The following is a 21583-nucleotide window of genomic DNA, read 5'->3' as shown; positions in this document are numbered from 1 at the left end:
GATTAGTACATCTTTTCTATAAAAAAAAATAAATGATTGTTTCGACAAAGTAATAAAAAAAAATAACTCTTCAAGAACGGATAGCTATTAAATGTACTGATTTTGACAAGTACTTGATATTTTTATTTCATCAAATCACGCATCCGTTTTAGTTTGATCACCAATGAACTCAAACAGAGAAGTCAAAATTAAAATAAAAAGAAAGTCGAAATAACATATTTGTCTTTAAAATTTACCATGCACAATATACTTGTAAGAAGGTTATGAAAAGCAAATATGTATATATTTTATTTTTAAAAAGTAATCAAAAATATCAAAGACAAAACACAACATGTTTTCTTCAATATTTGTAAAAAAAAAATGTCGACGAAACGTAAACATAAAAAAATCCATCTAACCATTAGTAGGTAAATAAATATAAACAAGAAGATTCATCATTGTTCATCAAAGTGCACCTTAAGTAATCTGTTTGCTGCAAAACATGGAATTTGCGTTTTTCTGTCTCCATTGGGAAGACCAGACTACTGTGGTTTCATTAATTTTCGTGGGTATCAATTTTCGTGGATTTTCGGAAAACCACAGTTTCAAGGCTACGTAAATTCGTGGCCAATGATCCTATCAATACTAAATGTTAGTTGAAATTGAACTTCAATGAACATTTAATTTCGTGGACCAACATGACAACGAAATCCACGAAAATTGGTATTCAACGAAAATTGATGAAACCACAGAATAAGAGATTGAACAGGCATTGCAGACTTATCAATGAAATTCCATTTGCTTCTGAATGGTTGTTTTGGTTTTTTAAACTTTTGAAAAAATCGTCAACATGGACCAGACAGCTAAAGAGCAATTGAGCATATACAATTGTAACAATCAAATTGTTATAAGCTATCTGGCCATTCTTCAAGCCGTGAGAACTTTACAAAAGTGTATTTTGATGCCTCTTCAGCACTTTTGCAAAGTGTCCATAGCTTGTAGAATGACGTATAATAGTCTGATAGATTTAATTGTATGTGTTTAATTGCTTTTTAGATGACTGCATGGTTCATGTTGACGATTTGGGTGACCTGGTTTTTGTGTCAACGCAACAAAACTCAATCTTCCTTTAGCGTGTTCGAGAAGGAAAACAATAGAGTTCCTCGGTCTATCAGTGTGAATAGGGCAAATAATGAGATATGTACTTTAAGTATTCCTTGAAGTTTAAAACCCCCGGCTTTATATTGTAGATATGTAAATAATGTCAGAAGATTAGTTTTCAATAAAAGATATTTTAATTGTGCACTAATCTCACAAGCAAAGAAAAATCTCAAAACTAAGAAGCATATTGTTTTAATAATTTTAGAACTTTTTACTTTATATTGCGCGAGCGACACTGTTGATGAGGTAAAGGGAAGCGTAGTATTTAGAAGAAAAAAAAACAGAATACTTTTTACAAAAAATAGTTCACCTTTTTTTTATTATTATATCGTTGTTATCTTTGATGTAAGCGACGTCTTAACTACCTTTTTGGTTAACGTTGATAAAAGCGCTTTGCTTATGTTAATCCAAATAATGAAATGTTTAAAATTCTGTTTACGGCGGTAAACTGCATGCACGTGTCTTGATTTACATCTGACATAGATAGCATTGAAGTATAATATAAGAACATTATCCATCCTCTGAACGCGGATCGACCCCTACAGAAGCTTACAATATCTCCTCTCGACGCAGGGTTGGATTCTGCTGGAGTATGGGTCAGCACAGTTTCGCCTGCATTCCATTTACTCCAGTAACGAAAATATACGACACGTCACCACTGGCACAAACACATTTACCATGCGTTGTGAAATAAGTTGTTTCTGTAAATATATTGCTATTTTCGTGAGCAATAACTTTCTAGTTAAAATCGTAAACACCATTCATGGGGGCTATGAACCCTCCTAGGTTCGGAATGTACCCGTCACTTTCGTTTGTGATAGCTACGCCAAATATAATCACGTGAGTTCTGCTTGGATTAACTACATTGGCACCCATATATGCATAAAATGCATCAGCATCACCTGCCAAAAAAACCAAATTGAAAATTCACGATAAAGAGAAACATTTTAAAAATGGGTTAGAATGTCATAATGCTAAAAACCATAATTCCTAAATTACTATCGAATAAACATAGGTCTGGAAGTCTTTGATTTTAAGATTACAATAACTATATCAGTACATTAGATGAAAATGCATGTTGGTATAGTACAAGAAAAGGATCTTGTAGGCGAGAAATGTCTTTAACTCTTAATAGATTCTAAAATACATGCATGAAATAACACCCACTGATTGGATACCAGGTAGACCTTGTATTTCTATTTGTAAACTTTCGCCATGTCGTTCTAAGTTTGGTTTACTCTTGCTTTTCAATATTGGTCTGTTTTCATCAGCTATTTGCAATTACTCAATATCCAGAGTTTCTTTCTGAACAATGTGTTCGAGTTTTGTCTTTTTTTCCAATTTTTTTCTCTAGCAATCGAATTTTCTCTTCATATTTACCGGCTTTTTCTTCTAATACAACCAGTCTTTCGAGAATAAACTGGACCGTGGTTCCATGACTTGCCAATCCAGAGCCATTGCATCCTCTGCAAAAAAGTGTTGCACATATTAAAGCCAAGATGATTAACATTGTTAGTTAACACTTTCTCTACTAACCTTGAAAGTGATATAGTCCGAAAGCAAAGGCTTTATTTTATAATAAACCTTATCTTATCCAACTGCAAAGGTGCAGTTCTCTTGGGAGATAAGGTTATAACCTAGACAGACATGAACTCATTCTATATATTGCGTCTCGGTGCATTAAGAAATCTACAAGATCCTTAAACATTCTATTCATTGCAACTTGGTGCAAAATGACCTGATGTGATGAATCATAGAATTGCACTGATGAAGAACGAACAGCTGGATCGACTGATTCATCAGTTCATCAGACGTCATTGGTAAAAGTAATGTCATCGTTTGAATCAGTGCTGCTGGTTATTTGATATTAAAATTCAGATCTCGTGATGTTTAATAGCTGTCCCAGTAAAAATACATTTTTATCGTGCCCTGAACCAGAATCGCTGACGTGGTGTTTATTTGCAGAATAGGAATAGAAGCAGGATAGATAATCAGTCAGGATGGTGGAACCATGTTTTGATTTAATATTTTCTTGTTTTTTTTAATTTATTTTATAAAGAGTATATTAGACATATGGTAAATATTTTATGACTGTTGCAGGATGATGAACATGTATTCAAAAAATCCTGAAATGAAATATGCCGAAGAAGATGGTGGGGGGGGGGGGGGGGGGGGGGGGCTTGGCTTATATATCTCAAGCAGCAGATTAAGACTAGGTTCATATATTATATATTTTATACTGCATGATATACAAAATCAAACCAAAAAAATATTTTTGCTTTACAAACATTCAGGGGAGCTAAATTATTTGATTTACCTATTCCCAATGCAATGTTTCCGCAGCCTATCGGTAACAATTTGTTTAATTATAAGATATATTGATTATTATTTTTTACCAGTACTTGTTTAGATAATTGATGATTGTATCATGTTCCACATTATGGGAGGGAGGCCGATGATATATTTTACTTTAATCTTAAAAAAACAAGTGCTGCATCATATTATAAAAAATGTACTTGTAGTTACATATTACCTGAAATAAAGGCTAAGTTTGCAGGTTTCTTAAATGAACACTAATATTGATAATATGCATAGGTTTGACGTTCTTCGCTAGGCAGTAATTTGACGCTAGTGCCGCTATTCCTTGGGGATCGCTGTAGCAAAACAATTGGTACGAATGTTAAGTCGATATTCAAATATCGTTTTGAACTAGATTGTTTTTTGTCAATTTACATATCGTCAAGATATATGTATCAAACATTAAATGATAAGTAAGATAAAAGTTCTATTCTACGAAATCAAGAAGAAGGGACTGATGTAGTACAAAAGGGGTCAAAGACTAGTGAAATATGTTACAAATAATCCATTAAAGACGCAAAGACATTCAACATAACAATATCGACCTACAAACAATATCTGTCCTGTACATTTGCAACGCACTACTGTGTAATAAGGGATTTCTAGGGATCAAAGTACCCCCACTTTGAAGCAATTTTTCTGGAGAAGGGTAGATTGTTCAGCATTGTGTTTGAAAATGTTTGTATTGATGGTTCTAATCGGTTCCACTGATCGAAACACTAATGGCTGTCCCTCCAGAACATTCAATCTCTCCTATCTAAAACTCTATAGATGTAAGAACAAAAAGGTTAATAATCCTTTAGTATGATATGTACTGCTTTCAATTTGTTCTAGGTCTTCTTATTTTTATCGTTAGTTAAAATTATGAAAATTGTTGGGGGGGGGGGGGGTTCTTGTTCTTTTTTTCTTCTTTTTTTTTTAATTTAATAATAATCTCGTATATTGCGTCATTTTCAAATATTTAATATGATTGTATCATAAATTGATAAAACTGTCAGTACAAAATGAATCTAAACTTTTCAATTTCAAGATAAAGACATAATGGATATTAAGACTTAATGAAAGTCGATTACCTAGTAATTTTCTTAAACACACAGGTGCTGTCTAAAATGTAAGAAAGTCAGAGTTGTTATACATTACATGAACAAAATGTAATTTTTTGCATGTGTCTTAAATGACACTAAGGTTGCTGACATTATAATGATGATAATTATACAACATTCATTTCATACTCCATTTACATGTTTTTCTTAAGACTATTTGTTTACCTAGAATGCAAAAAAATGATGATAATATCAATAAATCGTTTATATACTATATACCTTTGATTGTAGTGGGTTTTTTCACATAAAATGGCTGATGGCCTAATTATTAAGTTATTTAGCTTAAATTATGATTTTAATCAGAAAAGAAATCTCTCACAATTAAACACCATGAATTTTTTTACGGTGAAAAAAAAACTGCTTGAAATTAAACTTTGAAAAAAAACTTATTAGTGGTGTGGCTAAAAAACACGAGGTTATAAGCAATTTTTAAATATTCCAGTCAGTTTTAAAAGCTTTATCTATTTTCTATTGAATGTGAGAAAATGAATAATAGGAACAACAGAACATTTGTTGTTGTCTTAGGTTATGTATGTTTATCTTCTCCTGCTGATAATGGAATTATATGAGGTCAAAGAGCAATTAATTTTAAGATAGACTGTCCATTAATGTTTTGGTTTTTTTACTTCTCTGTGCATTTCAGGTCATACAATTCTCTCGTGGATGAAATGAAATAATACTAGCAAAAAAATCCTGCAAATAATATCGACAAACAGATCTAAACATAGCTCTTATTATTTAAAGTGCAATCAGTTTAAGACTTATTTAAGACAGTCATAATTCAGAACTTCACAGTATCAAAGACTTCTCTTTTGAAATCTATTATTTGTGAGATGAAGGAATGCTGCAAAAAATTCTACGGTTATTGCGTGATTCGGATGTACTGTTTGTTGATAATGCCAAAAGAACCCGGATAAAAAAAAGGTGTTAGATTTACAAATTAATAATCATTTATGATAGTCATTTTCATTCTCTAAATAATTTGGGGGGGGGGGGAAATATGACTTTTTTTTTTATAGAAAATTTATATATTATTGAAATTCAATCGTAGCTTACTGACAAGGTTGTATATTATTTTTAAAGATTCGTAAAATAGTTATAGTTGAGATTGTTACATGCATTTAACTTTGTAAATTTAATAAGGAATTTCAACTCAACACACTTGGAAAAAAGGCCGAGCGATTTTTTCCCTGTTTTCCAAAAACGGTACTGTTTGAACCTGTGTTAATGTTAGTCACCGTTTGTGTAAAGTGATTTGGTGCCGTGTCAAATCTAAACAGTTTACACAATGTCGACAGCATGGGTGAAGACATCGACACATTTTGAATCACTGTTGAGTAACAGGGCTATAAAATTGTCAGCTTTTTTTTCATCTAAGTCATGAAAACATGCGAAGGAACACGGTTTGGGACAGCAGACTCTGTATTTTTCTTTAAGGTCAAACACATCTAAACAAAAACGCTTTCAAGGTTACACCTTTCAGTGAAAATAGATCTGAGTTCAACTGAATGCAGAGAGATGTTTCAGACTTGTTTATGAATTGACCTTGCTATTGACCTTGTTGCTTTTTCTTTAGTAACGAGGGTAAAAAGTATTGCACTTGGCATATCTATTGATGAATGGCTTTAATAGAGAACATTAAGCTATATTTGTGATGCAAATGAAGCAAGAATAATGAGCTTATTATAGATTAATTAGCCATTAGACAGTAGTTTTTGAAAAGTAAAGGTAAAGGTAGAGGTAAAGTAAAGTAAATTGCCTCGCACGACAACATCTACACATTACCACCTAGCGAGACCCGTACAGTCCATAGCATCCTCCACTCCCTGGGTAGCATACAGGGCTGCCACATAACGGCGCTCATGCTTTACATTCACATAGCCAGCTTGTCTCGTTTGCCAGGTTCCCATTTTAACCCCTGGGTGAAATGAGTGCACAAGTGGAGTAAAGTAATTTGCTACAGAGCAGACTCGAACCCGGGCCTACCGTGTCAAAATCGGTCGATGATATTTAATGCGCCAAAACCTTATCTTTATTTAACAATCATTTTTAACAATATTCTAACAATTTTATCCTGTATATTCTCTATAGCAATGTCATAATAAAACCAGGTTAAAGTCCACTTAAAAACCTAACAAAATTCATAATTACGAATTTGTAAGTAAAAAAGATAGAAGGTACACTGCTGTCGATAAAATGGTTTGCTTGGGATGTTTCCTTCACATCGGTCAAACTCATTATTTAAACTTAAAAGGACACATAAAAAATATCCGTCAATGACGAGAGAGATTGCATTTCCTTTTAACATTTCCGTATTGTCTACCAGGATATTTCAATCATACTAACTGTCCACTACCTTGCCTTTCCCTTACTCTACTGCACGCTTTAATGCCCTCTCTCATTCTGTATAATTGACTAGTCAAGCATTTAATTTTGCCAAGCACAAAATCCTGGTTATTTTTTTTTTTTATATTTTCATATCATAATGATGCATTTAATGATTATTTACTATCAGTATAGATCAAGATAGAGCTTTATTTCCAGAATCGTTACGCATGGGTTACATAAAGACTTTAAACCTTACAAAATAATTGAAACATAATACTTCAAATAGGAAATAAATATATTTTAAAAATAGAAATATCATTTATGTTTTGCAAATAAATGTATAAACTAATTTTTTCTCTTAAGATCAAAAACCTCAAACCCAAACCCCCATCTCACGAAAATGGCTGTTCGCTCTACGTTTCTTTGCTTTCAAAAAGTTACGTACGTACATACAACTTAAATATCAACGTAACGTTTGCTAATAGACGTATACTGAACTTCATATGTGCAAAAATCTGTAGATGTTTTTTTCGTAACCTTTTTATCGATTGCAAAATGGTTTTGCAATGCATTTTAGAGTTGAATTAGAGCTTATTTATCGTCTGTATCACGAACGATGCATAAAATGGTGGTTTGTTGAACTGTGTAACCGATATATGTTACTCAATAAATACTATAACATGTTTTATATGATACTTATATTTGATGGTACTTTGAAATACAATACTTACTTTGATAAAGGGTTTTGATATTATACTTCAGATTAATTTGATCTTCATTGTTATATTGTTCACTTATGAGGAATCAATTTTCAGTCCAAACATTAATATTCAATCACTTTTCATTTTACCATATTGATAACAGGGAAATATTCGCCCGATTCTGACCCCCCCCCCCCCCCCCCCTCCCTTTCGTCCTCGTTGTCATAGGGGGGAATAACAATATCTCAGATTGTTTCTCTTTAAACAGAACTTTGTCTGGGAGAATTTAAGACGGGGCGAAAGCATTTGCAAGTAAACAAGGGTAAAAAAGATAACCCTGTGCATACAGTATTTAGTAGTCAATCTGATTGCAGATGTCCACTTTGATATTCATATTTTTTTGTCAATACATACTAAAACTACTGAAGAAAACCTCAAAAAGAAAACAACAACAGATATGTCCGTTACCCCTGTATGAACTTGCAGCTTTGTTTGTTTTTCTGTAAGAATATTTGTGGCATATATAGGTTATTTAGAAAGCTGACAAATAGAAAATTTCTTAGAAAATTATTTCTATGAAAAGGCAGCGGTGGTTCATGAGAGCATAATGAAGGTTGAATGTCAAAAAAACTCATTAAGATTCTGGTCAACTGGAAAACGACATGAAGCTCAAACCAGTAAAAATTTTAATTTGTGGTAAATATATATCAATTATTAAACTGTAATGAAGACATGTGAACAGTTATACAATGTATGTTTTTTAATTGTTAATTAACAAAAAACTAAGGAACAGATGCATTTGCAATGGAAATTTTTTCAGGAGCATATTGAAGTTATTTATAGATTTTTTCGAGAAAAATTCCAAGATGAACTGTTTGGTTACTTCATTGCTTGACCTATTCATGAAATCAGTACTGTATACCGGGTTATTTCCCCCCCCCCCCCCCCCCCCCCCCTGTAATTTTCGCCCTTCTACACTTTCAAAAAGTTTCGCCCCGTCTTGAATTCGCCCAGACACTTTTGTGTTTAATTTGATATTTTCAGCTAGACATTCAGTCATAAATTCGCCCCGTCTTGAATTCGCCCAGACACTTTTGTGTTTAATTTGATATTTTCAGCTATACATTCAGTCATAAATTCGCCCCGTCTTGAATTCGCCCAGACACTTTTGTGTTTAATTTGATATTTTCAGCTATACATTCAGTCATAAATTCGCCCCGTCTTGAATTCGCCCAGACACTTTTGTGTTTAATTTGATATTTTCAGCTAGACATTCAGTCATAAATTCGCCCGTTGACAATGAGGACAAAAGGGGCGGAATAAAACTGGGGCGAATATTTCCCTGTATATGTTTTAGTATCATTAGAGACATTTCAACTTTGATCATACGCGGATGGGTAGTTCTATTGCAATATGTTGAAATTGTGTCTATATTTAATAAGACTAAGATCAAGATGTATTCGGTTGTTCATGAAAATGAATTTTCCATTTTCTGATTTATTTAATTGTCGCAAAGAGTTCTGGATGACAAGATTGTTATAAAACCTTTAATATAAGAATATTGTTGTTGTTTATGAACTAAAGCAGTCTAGCACACCCAAATGGTTTGAATATATAATAATATAATCTAGAGACATTGTTCCTTCTTTGTTATGAAATGCCCAGCGATTTTTAAGTTTATTGACACGATGATAAAGTATGATTCATTAAATCTTTATTTTCTTTGTGATTTCATGTTATAATAAGTCGGTTGCATAATTACATGTTTTCATCTGAATAGGGATATTTTAGCTACATACATATCTTAAAAGCCTATATTTTCATGTATATGAAACCGGCACGGTGGTCTCTCTTCGTTTTTAATAATTAATTAATTTAGCCTCTATCATTTAATAATTAACATTTTCAGATCATTTCTTTTTTCAAAGAAACTGTTACACTTATACACTTGCGACTTTAGAGAGAGAGAGAGAGAGAGAGAGAGAGAGAGAGAGAGAGAGAGAGAGAGAGAGAGAGGTGTACATACATGTTTAAATATATTGTATAAGTTTAAAAGAAAACCTTAGATAAAGATAAGTAACCGCATATTACTGTAGTATAATGCTATTCTATACACATATATATTTATATCATGTTTATTACAGCAAACAATATTAATGAAACTTAATCCAGACTACCCGACAGACGTAACGGTATATTTCAAATACATGTATATATCACAACTGATATAGACCCTTATTTATTATCATCACTTCTGGCGTTGGTCTACTCTACTAACGAAACATCGAGTTGATGCCGTGTTAACATCAACATATTGTTGTGCGTTTAATTCTTTTTCTTTGTAATTATGGGTAGATTATTCTGTAAATGGCGGTTTATTTGAGAATAAAGGCAGATAATGTTTCATAGTCTGTTATAATCATTATACAAGATATTACATTAGAAAAGGACGACTGTTTATGACCTAAGTACATTCATCGGGTCAGTTTGATAATCCTTGGGAATAAAGACTGTACTCATACTAATACAGTGTATTTGCTTAATGGACTAAGTAAATAAAGTAATAAGTACATAATGGAGTGTTTATTTTCCAATTGCAGACGTGAAAAAGAGAGAATGTATCAATAAACATCTGTTTACATGGCGTTTGATTTATCTCTCAAACAATTGTTCGTTCTATAGGGTTGTATCGCTCTCAAAATGGATCATTTGTCCTCAAGATACATGTTATTAATTATGATGTGTGAATTTTCAGGGCTATCCGTAACACACTACAAGTCGGTGTTCTACAAATACGTGACAGATAACATTATTCCAAACCGTCCTTACCGTGCCCCGCGGACAAACATGAATATTCATGATCATTAATTTCCTGGGCTGGCGCGGTTTATGTAAATGATTTGGTGGGCGGGGCCTCCAAAACCACGAAAAGGGGCGTGTTTAGGAGGGAAAGTTGTATTGAATTCGGGTCTGCGGATAGGTCGATCGCTACATTTAATAACTTGGTATATATAGCATTTATTGCGAGTTGGCACTGTACGGCTTGAATAGGAAGCAGCCTTACCGCGTGTGTTAATCATGATTGCGGCCATTCTGTTAACGGTCATTGGTAAGTTTTCAAAATATATATCAATTACGTAATGATTTTTTTCAAATTAAAAATTTGATATTGTTTTTAAAAAAATCATAATTTTTCGATTTCTCTGAGCCACGTGTCAAACCACGCATGTTCTCTAATAATTTTTTTTTAAAAATCAATTCATTTTGAAAATAAAAGTTTTACTTCAGGTTTTTTTCTTTGTATTCAAATTCTATCAAATGTATTTTCATAATTTAAGCAATAAGATTATTACACTTCTAAAGAATAATGATACAAACATTGATATTCAGTCCGTATGAACTGATCAGAGGGGTTGTAATATTCATACAGATATTCATTTTTCATCTACAATGACATCTAGACATGTAAGGGTTTGACACTGTTGAGAATGCCTGCCATACTAATGAATGCCTGGCATTGCAATATAAATCAAAAATAAACAACTAAAACGGAGTCACTCTCTTTTATGTTTGTCCTAATTGTATTGAGACAATACACATTATAAAATTTATAATCATATTTCAATAAATGTAAATTTAAAAGATTTTTATTTTTTTTGTTAATTAGTTTAATAATTCAATTTTTTGTTTCGATTTTTTTGTAGTCGGGGCTTTTGCTGGTAAGTATTCAACATAGCTTACACCCTTATGTTCATTATACATTTTTATGTTGACAGATATTAATTATCCCTTTTAATGCATTAATAGACTGACAATATTTTTAATTCTGTATTCTTATAACTTCATCATCTTCTTATAAGAATAAATTAAACGAGATCTTTTTTTCAATGCAAATGTTAATTTCCGGTGTAATTTGTCATCTTAAGGATTAATTTATCGCAAAGACAATTAGCTTCAACAATGATTAATCAGAATTCAGTTCTTACTTTTTTAACACACAGTGAGAGATTCATCCCTGCACAATGAACTTGTTAAGAGCGTCGATATAAATGAATTATGCTAATGTATTTAAGTAAAAGCAGTCGACCGTGAAATGATCAATTGATATCGCACTGGGATTTTTTTTTATTACGCTGCAGTGTTTAATGATGTATGGGGCCCGGGGCATTGAAGCGCAACTGATGCATTGTAGTATGTCATGTCTCGGCGCACGTGATCATTTGTCCTCATGTCTGCAGCGATGTAAGCGGCCCAGAAATAAAAATAAAACTGTCATGTAAACTTTTTACTGAGTAGAAAATTATTATGTAATTGGCATCGGATTCTCATTAAAAAGAGAGCTTCAAAAATATTAACAACAGAATAATGATGCATTGTTATTAAGTCCTATTTATATCTAGTATGGACTGTAAAAACAATTTATTCCTGAATGTTCTGCGCACTTCATTTATTTTTATGAAAATGAAATCCTTTTTTTTTTTTTTTTTGGGGGGGGGGGGTTTTATCATCCAATGGGTATAACCTAAAATATATTTAAAGACATATTGAATTTCAGTAAAATATATTAAAGAACAATTAAAAAGAAAAATGCATTGAACTTTTTTAAAACTTATTTACTGACATTATCACCCCGCCATCCCAAAAAAGTAAAAAAAAAAATACATCAAATTGGCACGATTGGCGATTTGGTGTATTTACAGTTGTTCCATTTTTCTCCCCAAAAATCGATTACCACTCAAGTACGTTTGATCTTAAACACATATCAAAATATAAAACATGGGCAGTTTGTAAGTCTGCCGTACGCCAGGAAAGAATTCATTCCGTGAATACCAGACTGTTCTCTGTTCGTGATCATTCGCCGGATATAAACGAACCAGCACCGGCAATAATTGTGCCACTTGTCGTATTTTATTCACTGTGCTGAGGCAATGATTTTTTTGCCAGCACTGACCTAATTTTGACCTATTATTTTATGAACGGCAAGGTGAAAATAGCGTTGGGGTCAAAATTGCTATTATGTAAAGGACGCGCTTATTACAACTCCTTTTATGTTCCAACATATAACATCTAACAGACTATCGTAAATCAGGCATATTACCTTGACCTATTTTTCTAGAGTAACGAATGCTATATCTGAGTTATAAATGTTACACAATATTGATACACTACAATTATTTGTTCTTTTTTCTTACATTATATTTATAAAGCATATTAAATCCATGATCTATTTTAATTAAACTTGTGTAATTCAATATATGATTTCCATTACTTTTTCAGAGCCATCCGTACATGTGGTCCGTAAGTATCTAAAATATAAACGATTTTTAAAATTTTCTTCTCATTCAAATATCCCGCCGTTTGATCAACCAATGAAACATAATCTTTTTTTCATTTTTTAGCGCATGCCAAACAGGCTGTACATGAAGTAGCACATGACGTACACAGGGAAGGTAAGAGGCGGATCCAATATTTTAGCGTTATTTAACCCAACCAATTCACCAACACAGAGGCGGATCCAATATTTTAACGTCATTTAACTTAACCAATTCACCAATACAAACTTTTTATTTTATATAAAATAATAATTTTGCTTCGAATTTAAAAATACACACAGCCTAATTTAATATTTTGGTGGTCTTTTTCTGGGGGGGGGGGATATTGTAAGGTGACAAAAATATAATGTAATTGTTTGTTTTGTTGTAAAAATAACAAATGGAGGTTTTACAAGATATACTCGTTTTTTAACGAACCTTTTTTGGAAAATATAATATCTCAATTCTCCGTGTGTTCATACATGCCTCTCATTTGTCAGATTATTCTATTTCATAGTCGGGCTTATTCATCAGGTCCCTGTCATTCAGAAAGAGGTCAAAATTATTAGACAAGAAGTTCCCAGACTTGTGCATAGTAAGTCTCTCTCTCTCTCTCTCTCTCTCTCTCTCTCTCTCTCTCTCTCTCTCTCTCTCTCTCTCTCTCATTGTAATTTTTATATAGCTCTTTTATAATGCAGATGAATTCTCAAACTGCTTTTACAATCTCTCTCTCTTTCTCTGTAAAACAATATTATACCTTTTTGAAAACTTGATAGAAATTAGTTTTTAACGGTTAAATCTTAATTTTCCATTTACCTAGGACCCAAAATTATCCGAAAAACAAGAGTACATGTACAGAAATGTAAGTAGCGTTTATACCGGCGGTATGTTAATATAATTACTTTTACTTTTCAAAATGCGATGGTTTTTTCGTTGTAAAACGATATTTTTTTTTTTCTAATATCAACATAAAATTAGTTGTCAATTATTTTTCAGTGAGATAAATGAATATTTCAAATAGTGACAAGTTTCATATAGTTCTTATTTTTTATTATTTAATTGTTTGACGATGTTGTTTCAATTTTGTAGACATCTATGACAAGCCGTACATTAGGAAACACACAAGTAAGTTTGGTTCTATTATTATCTCCACATTTTAAATCATTGTTTTTATATACATCACCCTTTTAATGACATCTCTCTCTCTCTCTCTCTCTCTCTCTCTCTCTCTCTCTCTCTCTCTCTCTCTCTCTTTTAACTTTGATTTATTCAATAAATAATGCGATGTTATGTTCGTTTTCCTCAGTAACTCATTCGATGGTTTTATTAGTATTTGTTCAGTAGATCGTACAATGTTTTATTCGTTTTCTTCAGTTATCAAGCCTGTCGAGGTCGTGAAGAAGTTTGACGTTCACAAGACAGGTAATGTCATGGCAAGCTTTGTATAATTAGTTTTTATAATTAGATTTCCTTGATTAGGTTTCCATAATTAGCGTCAACTCAAAGTCTTAACTGACAGCTTATCATCTTCAGTGTTTATTGCAGAAGCCAATTTTATTAACTATGTTGACAGACAGTTCATTATGTTATGATTACCGATGGATGACATCACTAATGAAACTGATATATTACTGTTTTTACTAGCGTGGTAAAGTTTTGATTGAACGCATCTGATGGGTGTAATTTAATATATTTTATTTCAAACATATTTTATTGATGATTTAAAAGGATAAGGCAACAGACAATGTCTATGTAAATCCTCCTAAAAATTCAAAGTAAAGCAATGGTTAGAATAAATATTCTATGAAATAAAGTATTACAAGGAATAATTGAATTTAGATATTGATGTTGATTTTTGTCATACCTAAATGGTGAGAAAAATTGTGAGTAAACATATATGCTTCAAACATTCACAGATTGATGTTTGATGGGTAAAAGGAATGAAATAGAATATGCTATCAATGATAAACATGTATGATAATATGTGTTCTTAAAATATTACATGTTTATTCATTTTGTTTTCATTTATACAGTCGACGTCCCGCAGCCCATACACAAGGTCAAAACAGGTGAGAATGTTTTGGGGTTTAACATTTTTCACTTACGTGTACGTTAAATCTGTTATTACTTGACAATATTCCGAATTGTCAGTAAACAAAAATTGCCTACTCGTATTCTTCTTACCACTAGGCATTACTTTAACAGACAGATATGTCATTCATTTAACGTGAGAAGGCAAAATCTCTACACAATCAAGTTTAAATTTCTCTTATATTAGGCGTCGTGTCATTTTCTTCTTGAATATTTCTCAGAAACAATTCTTAATTTTTTGTGTTTCAGTCTTGAAACTTATATGAACGAGAGTACTGCTTACAGGGTTATTTTCGTCCCGTGTTTTTGCAAACAGTTTCGCTTTGTCTTTAATTCGCTCAGACACAGTTGCATTAAGGAGATAAATTGAAAAAAATGAGTTCGCTCAGTTTTAAATTCGCCCGGTGACATCGAGAGCGAAAAGGGCGAAAAGAAAATGGGGCAAATGTTACATTAAAGTTTTAAAATTCAGAGAATTTAAAACTATCTTTAACAGTCTAAACTGTTATAGATGGTTTTGAATTCTCTGAATTTTAAAATAGATAGTTTTGAATTCTTTGAATTTTAAAACTTTAATGTAACACAAATATTTCCCTATATGCAGATTATCTCAAATTCACTTTCCATTCAGTACTTTTAAGATTTTTCTCTTTTTTCCAGTGGTCAGACCAGTTCATGTAGACCGACCCTACCCACAAGTCATCGTAAAGAAGAAGACTCAATATAAAGAAAACAGAAGTAGGTCTCGACACGTGCAATAACAAAACTCAAAATGCACAGAAACGGTACAAATAAATGCCTCAGTATGAAAATTAGATGTAGGTTCAACACCTACAATAATCAATAGCCAAAATGCACAGAAATGATACACATAACTCAAATGAATATGATTGTTTTTTCAAAGGAGCATCTTTTATATATAAAAAAAGTTTTAAATAATGTGACCTGATTTTCAGTTCCAACTGAGCGAAATATTTTTTTTAAATTGGCGCTGTTGTAGTGGTAGGGTTTTTTATGCCTAAAAATATTTTTTGATAAGCGGCCCGAAAAATGGGTGCGTGGAACAAATCTTTATAATTTAATTTAGCCTTTTTTATCATGCTTTAATCATGTTTGAATTATCTTTAACTGTATCTTTTCTTTCCAGTCTTCAGACCCAAACCTGTGTTTGAAGAGAGAGTACATATCAGTAAGCACTAGAATCTCGTATCATAACTTTGTAAATCTTCATTTGCACTCCTATTATTACTAGAAAATAAACTGCCCCGCTTAAAAATAGTTTCCTTTTGCTCAAAAAATAAGTTTCCACACGAGACCTGTTTGCAAAAGTTATTTCCTAAGTAAAGAAGCATACATACAGTTTCAGTTTAAAATGTTTCATTCATTTTCTTTTTATCAAAATATTTGTTTAATGCTCATTTTTATTGATTTTCATGATTCTTTTTTTTTTCCAGAGAAACAACACGTACCTGTTCCAATCACCGAGCACGGTAAGTTTTTCCTTTTCTTCTTTTTTTTTTAGGGGGGGGGGGTGTCAATTTGACAAAGAACGATAACTATACTCTGTCCCAAGATATTTTGGATTCACGTTTGGACGAGTTTTAATAAAAATACACTTACCTGTGAAAGAAGTGCAATTGAAATAGTTGAAAGGGATATTTTCCAAGATAATTTCATTGACACATTATCATCTTTCACTCGGAAAAGTTTACAGGTACGAAAACAGATTCCTTACGGAGGTTATTAATGGGGAATGTTTACATCTTTTCTCCATTCGGAATACACTCGGAATACATCGCGCAATATTTCAACGTTATCATCCGGGCTTGCTGCAATGCAAAATCTCCGTAGACATAACATTTTTTAGCATTGTATTGAAACCTGATAAGCTAACAGGGGCGTTTTGACTGAGAAATCTTGGAAATTTTTCATACTTTTGAATGAACATCGTTTGGATCCTGAGGTATTTATAAATATCAAACAATTAAGCCAAACGTGAATCCAAAATATCTTGGGACAGAGTATAGGCTCCGCTATCGTTTGAATCATCCAACTTTTTTTATAAAATACAGAGAAAAAATCAACTTATATATTTTTTTAAATATTTAAAATCATTAAATACATTAAATGCATTACAATCCGAAATAACCTAATTCTATTTTGACTTTTATAGTTTTCATTTTATTGTAATACTACAGACGGAATAATCGAATACTTCTTCGACTTTTATAGTTTTCAAGAACATCCCACAACCTCGTCTGGTCGTCAGGAAATACCCCGTCGATGTTACCAAGCACGTACATAGCGTGAGGAAAGGTAAGGCTAAATACCGCATTTTTAATTTCGACAAAAATTATTCAAAATATGCTTCTGATATAAATACTTCAAAATACTAAAAAAGCAAAGAAGACTAAGAAGTACGTTTTTCCATCGAAAGGAAAATCATATACAAATTTTTTTCTATAACTTTGAAAATACCTACTTATATCTAAATATTTCGTTAATGTCTTTTTTTTCTTTTTTACAGAGCCTGTTGCAGGTAAAAATCAAATAACAAAGACTGAATCTATCTCAAAGGATTTGTATATTATTTACAAAACAAATGGGTTTTTGTTTTATCGATCCAACAATGGCTGAACAATTGTAAATATCGTCAATATTGGAAAAGATAAACGCTTCTTTACTTTAAGTTAAAGATCTTTTGGCTCTATATTGTATAACGAATCGGATGGGAAAAAAAATAAATAAACACAGGATTAGACATAGAAAACTATGTAATCAACAAAAATATACGTAAAATTTGTTATAATTGTATAAACAACAAGTTGGCTCCAATTAAGAAAGTAGATATTGAAGTGAAAAGAATGAATAGAAAATATCCAAGTGCATGTAATAATAAGACTTTTCAGCGATGTATAAGACTTGTCAGCAACGTATAAACTGGTTGGCATTTTTTTACGAATTGATCCTTTGCTTGTAGTTGCTCGAGTTAAGGAGGTGGGCGTCCAAGTACCAGTGATTGACAGGAAGAAGATCCATGTCCCAGTGGCCAAAGCTCATGGCGGTTACGGTACGTCAATACATCGGGTCAACTAAATAAATCAGCTTGTAAATGGCACTATCTAAAAAGATGTATTTGTACCCAGAAGTTGTTCAGAAGCTCATAAGGATGTTAAGACTGTACATGATTCGTTACAATTAAATTGTTTAGGCGCGGTCGATACTCTTATTTACTACTAGTTTCGCAAATCTAAGACCCCTACCTGTGTACATATGTTTCATGATTTTTGGCACTACCCTTTAGAATCCAAAGGTAAAGGAGGAGGGGGATTCATTGGGGGCGGGGCCAATTCATTAGGAGGTGGTCCTGGAATCGCCTTAGGCGGCGGTCCTGGAATCGCCTTAGGCGGCGGTCCTGGAATCGCCTTAGGCGGTGGTCCAGGAATCGCCTTAGGCGGTGGTCCAGGATTTGGTATGGGCGGCGGCTTCATAGGAGGTGGTCCTGCTCTTCCGGTAGGCATGGCCGGAGGACCAGGATCATTGGCAGGTTTTGGAGGCGGTGCTGGTTTTCAAGCGGGACCAATAGGTGGATTTGGAAGCCCCGCCCTAATGGCAGGCCCCGCCCCTTTCCAAGGTGCAGCTTTCATGGGAGGATCAGGATATGCTAATAAGCATTAGGTTTAAAACGTGAAGTTATCGGTGAGAAACGTAGAAAAAATAATTATAGCAAATCTTAGTAGGAAATAGAAAACTCTCCGGGAATTCCAAAGTTCCAAATAATATAGAAAATATTTGCACTGATTTTCAAAGCATTAGGTTCCTTCAATCGTTTCTCTTCTTTAGATATAGACATATAACCTATAAAAATTCAGTAGATCCTCAACTATTGGTTGTCTAGCAACAATTTTTTTCCTTATTAATCCATAACATCCTGTCTTTCTTTATATATCTAGCATGCACATCTATATCATTTCCTTACTCCAAATTATGTAACAAAAAATAGAAATTATATCAAAGCATCTGAATTTACCACATCCAAAAAGAACATTTTTAACACAAACGTTGGTTTTTAATTTTTAAGTCTTTAACTTAATGCTCATTATTTGCCATAACAAACTATACATCCTATTGTTGTGTGTGTCAACATGCAATCTTTAAGAACGACAACACGCGAAAAAGAAGCAATTGATATGATAAAATTCAGCAATAATTCTACTTTACAGAGGAAATTATCTGCCCCAATTTCTTTTTTCCTTCGTTGACAATGTGCAAATTCAAGACGGTGTGAATTGTATCGAAGCAGAGTCATTTCTTTTAACACGACTATGTCTGATAAATTTTAGACGAGGCAAAACCATTTACAGATGTATAACCTTGTATGTAGTTCTTCAGTGGCTGTTTATGACCTCAATTTAAATATCTGTTTTCATAATTACAACAGGTCAAGACTAATTGGTCTTGGTAAGCGTATGTGTATTTATGAGCAGTAATTTATATATTTTGCTTTAAAGACGTCCAAAATAAAGCACTTACACGTACAATGCACAATGCTGCCATATTTCACCATTTTACTATATTTGCACTACACCCTTTTTCACTGTTACATATCTTCCTTAAATAAAAGTGTTTTTGTAATTGTGACTATTTAATTTGTGTTAATTATTACCATATTGTCTGTGTGATGGTGATGGAAAAAAATCTTTACTTAAGACGTTTGCATATCAATCTTACGTTAATCCTTCCAGTATTATGATTACTTCATTATTTGTTATTATTTCTGATACATATATATTATATATTATGTAGATCTAAATCAATACCTAATAATCATAGTAGGGAAGACAATCATTAAAATTCAAATATTTCAAATTATTTCACTGTCAATAATCTAATTGATACAGGTGTTTTTTTAATCTTATTTTAAAAATAAGACATGTCCAGCACTTTTAATTTTCCCTTTCAGTTTGATTTCTTTTTTACATTTAATCATGCTTTTGTTATTTTCACTTTACCAGGTGGCTACCAATAAACCACTCAAATGAGCTCAGGTAATAACTTTTTACATTTTTACTAAATTACATAAATTATTCAATCATAACATTTGTAAGCCTGGACTTTGAACTCTCGATAATTTGATATTTTAATTTTGTTTTACAGACACGGTCCGATGCGACCCTGAAAATGGATTGGATTTCATTTGCCATGGTATCTCTGTATTTGTACATACATTAAACATCGGTGCTCATGTAATGTATCTTCATCTCCCGGGCGTCTGTATAAATAGATCTATATTTTTAACCCGAATTTTCTTGTTTTTGTGTACGGTTTTGAGTTTAAAAAAACATTCTAAACACCTCCATCCATGTTGTGTTTTTTCCAAACAGAAGGTCTACATTAACATTACAAAACTGAGGCAAGGTTACCACTGTTACAAATTATAGTTTTAAACTGTAGCATTAGCCGATATATCGATATATCATTATATCATTAGCCGATATATCGTCCAACACGACCAACACTGAAATATAAGCAAATCTTAATTGCGTTTATTTGAAGCAGATAACTATGTCAATTGATACTTATTAGCTGGGATTCAGCAAAATATTACGGGCTAAAAGAAAGACTGAAAACAGTTTATTTTTCATAGAATTAAAATTTGTCTGATTTTAACAAGATAAACAGATTGCTGATGCATAAGGTAAAAATACTTTTTTCATTAAAATTAAATACTTCTATTTCTTTTTAGAATTATCAATAAAAATGAACACTTTACGCGCTACAGTGATTACTGTTGTTCATTGAAAAAGATTCTAATAAGATAACACTAGTTGATTAAGTCTGATTATTTAATTTCAATTCAAGCAAATTTTTTAAGGAATCTCTCTTTAACTAGTCACTACAATGTAGTGCTGAATCGTCGACAAATATCCTAATGATTTCACCTTTCTACATACTAAGGATTATTACCTTAGCATATATGTAGCCTCAATGTACCGTCAACCGTCGTTTTTCCTCGGACTAAAATGTCACATTTCAATTGGTTTAGACATTACTCGTGACTATAGCTCTGTGTCCTTCTGGTGGGGATTAATATTCGGCAATATGGCAGACACTTCGCCAACTCATCTCAACATTTCATAATATTTTAATACAAAAAACGCTTTTTAAAGTTTTTGAAATATTTGAGTAGTTTCCCTTTGAAACTTATTTTAAGTTAGAGTAGTTGCCCTTTAAATTAACGTCACATTGTTGTGTCTGGAGCAAATTGAAAATGACTGCGACTGAAAGTGAGAAAAGGTTAAAAAATTTAAAGAATGAGAGAGGTAATTTTCTGGTGTTTGATTGTGTAAAATTGGACGAGATTAAAGACACTTTTATATGGATTTGCGTTGATCATCGCTTTTGTTGAAAATAATGTCTTACTTGATAATCCTCGAGAAAACAAAACATTAGCATTGTTACTGATCGTCTACAGAAATACATCGGGTTAATCAATCTCATAGATTGATACAACCTAGCAAGTTATGATATACTCGTAATGGTCGATGCA

The 21583-nt window shown here is 32.4% G+C and overlaps 1 protein-coding gene and 1 pseudogene across 1 annotated transcript; one reads left to right on the top strand and one right to left on the bottom strand.

The window, feature by feature from the left end:
• Nucleotides 1-824: 824 nt before the first annotated feature.
• Nucleotides 825-2650, bottom strand: LOC128174847 (uncharacterized; annotated as a pseudogene).
• Nucleotides 2651-10614: 7964 nt separating this feature from the next.
• On the top strand, nt 10615-20331 carry LOC128172167 (mantle protein-like). Its single transcript, XM_052837946.1, has 18 exons — nt 10615-10739; nt 11335-11349; nt 12908-12928; nt 13030-13080; nt 13460-13537; nt 13763-13804; nt 14032-14067; nt 14317-14364; nt 14976-15011; nt 15694-15771; nt 16181-16222; nt 16488-16523; nt 17266-17349; nt 17561-17572; nt 18014-18103; nt 18338-18732; nt 20049-20081; nt 20191-20331. Exons 1-16 carry the CDS (start codon nt 10709-10711, stop codon nt 18709-18711), a joined length of 1074 nt encoding a protein of 357 aa, XP_052693906.1. The 5' UTR covers nt 10615-10708; the 3' UTR covers nt 18712-18732; nt 20049-20081; nt 20191-20331.
• The last annotated feature ends 1252 nt before the right edge of the window (nt 20332-21583 follow it).

The sequence above is a fragment of the Crassostrea angulata genome, chromosome 2 (genome assembly GCF_025612915.1).
Source record: "Crassostrea angulata isolate pt1a10 chromosome 2, ASM2561291v2, whole genome shotgun sequence".
In the NCBI taxonomy this organism is placed as follows: Eukaryota; Metazoa; Mollusca; class Bivalvia; order Ostreida; family Ostreidae; genus Magallana; species Magallana angulata.
This window is presented reverse-complemented; position numbering and strand designations above follow the sequence as displayed.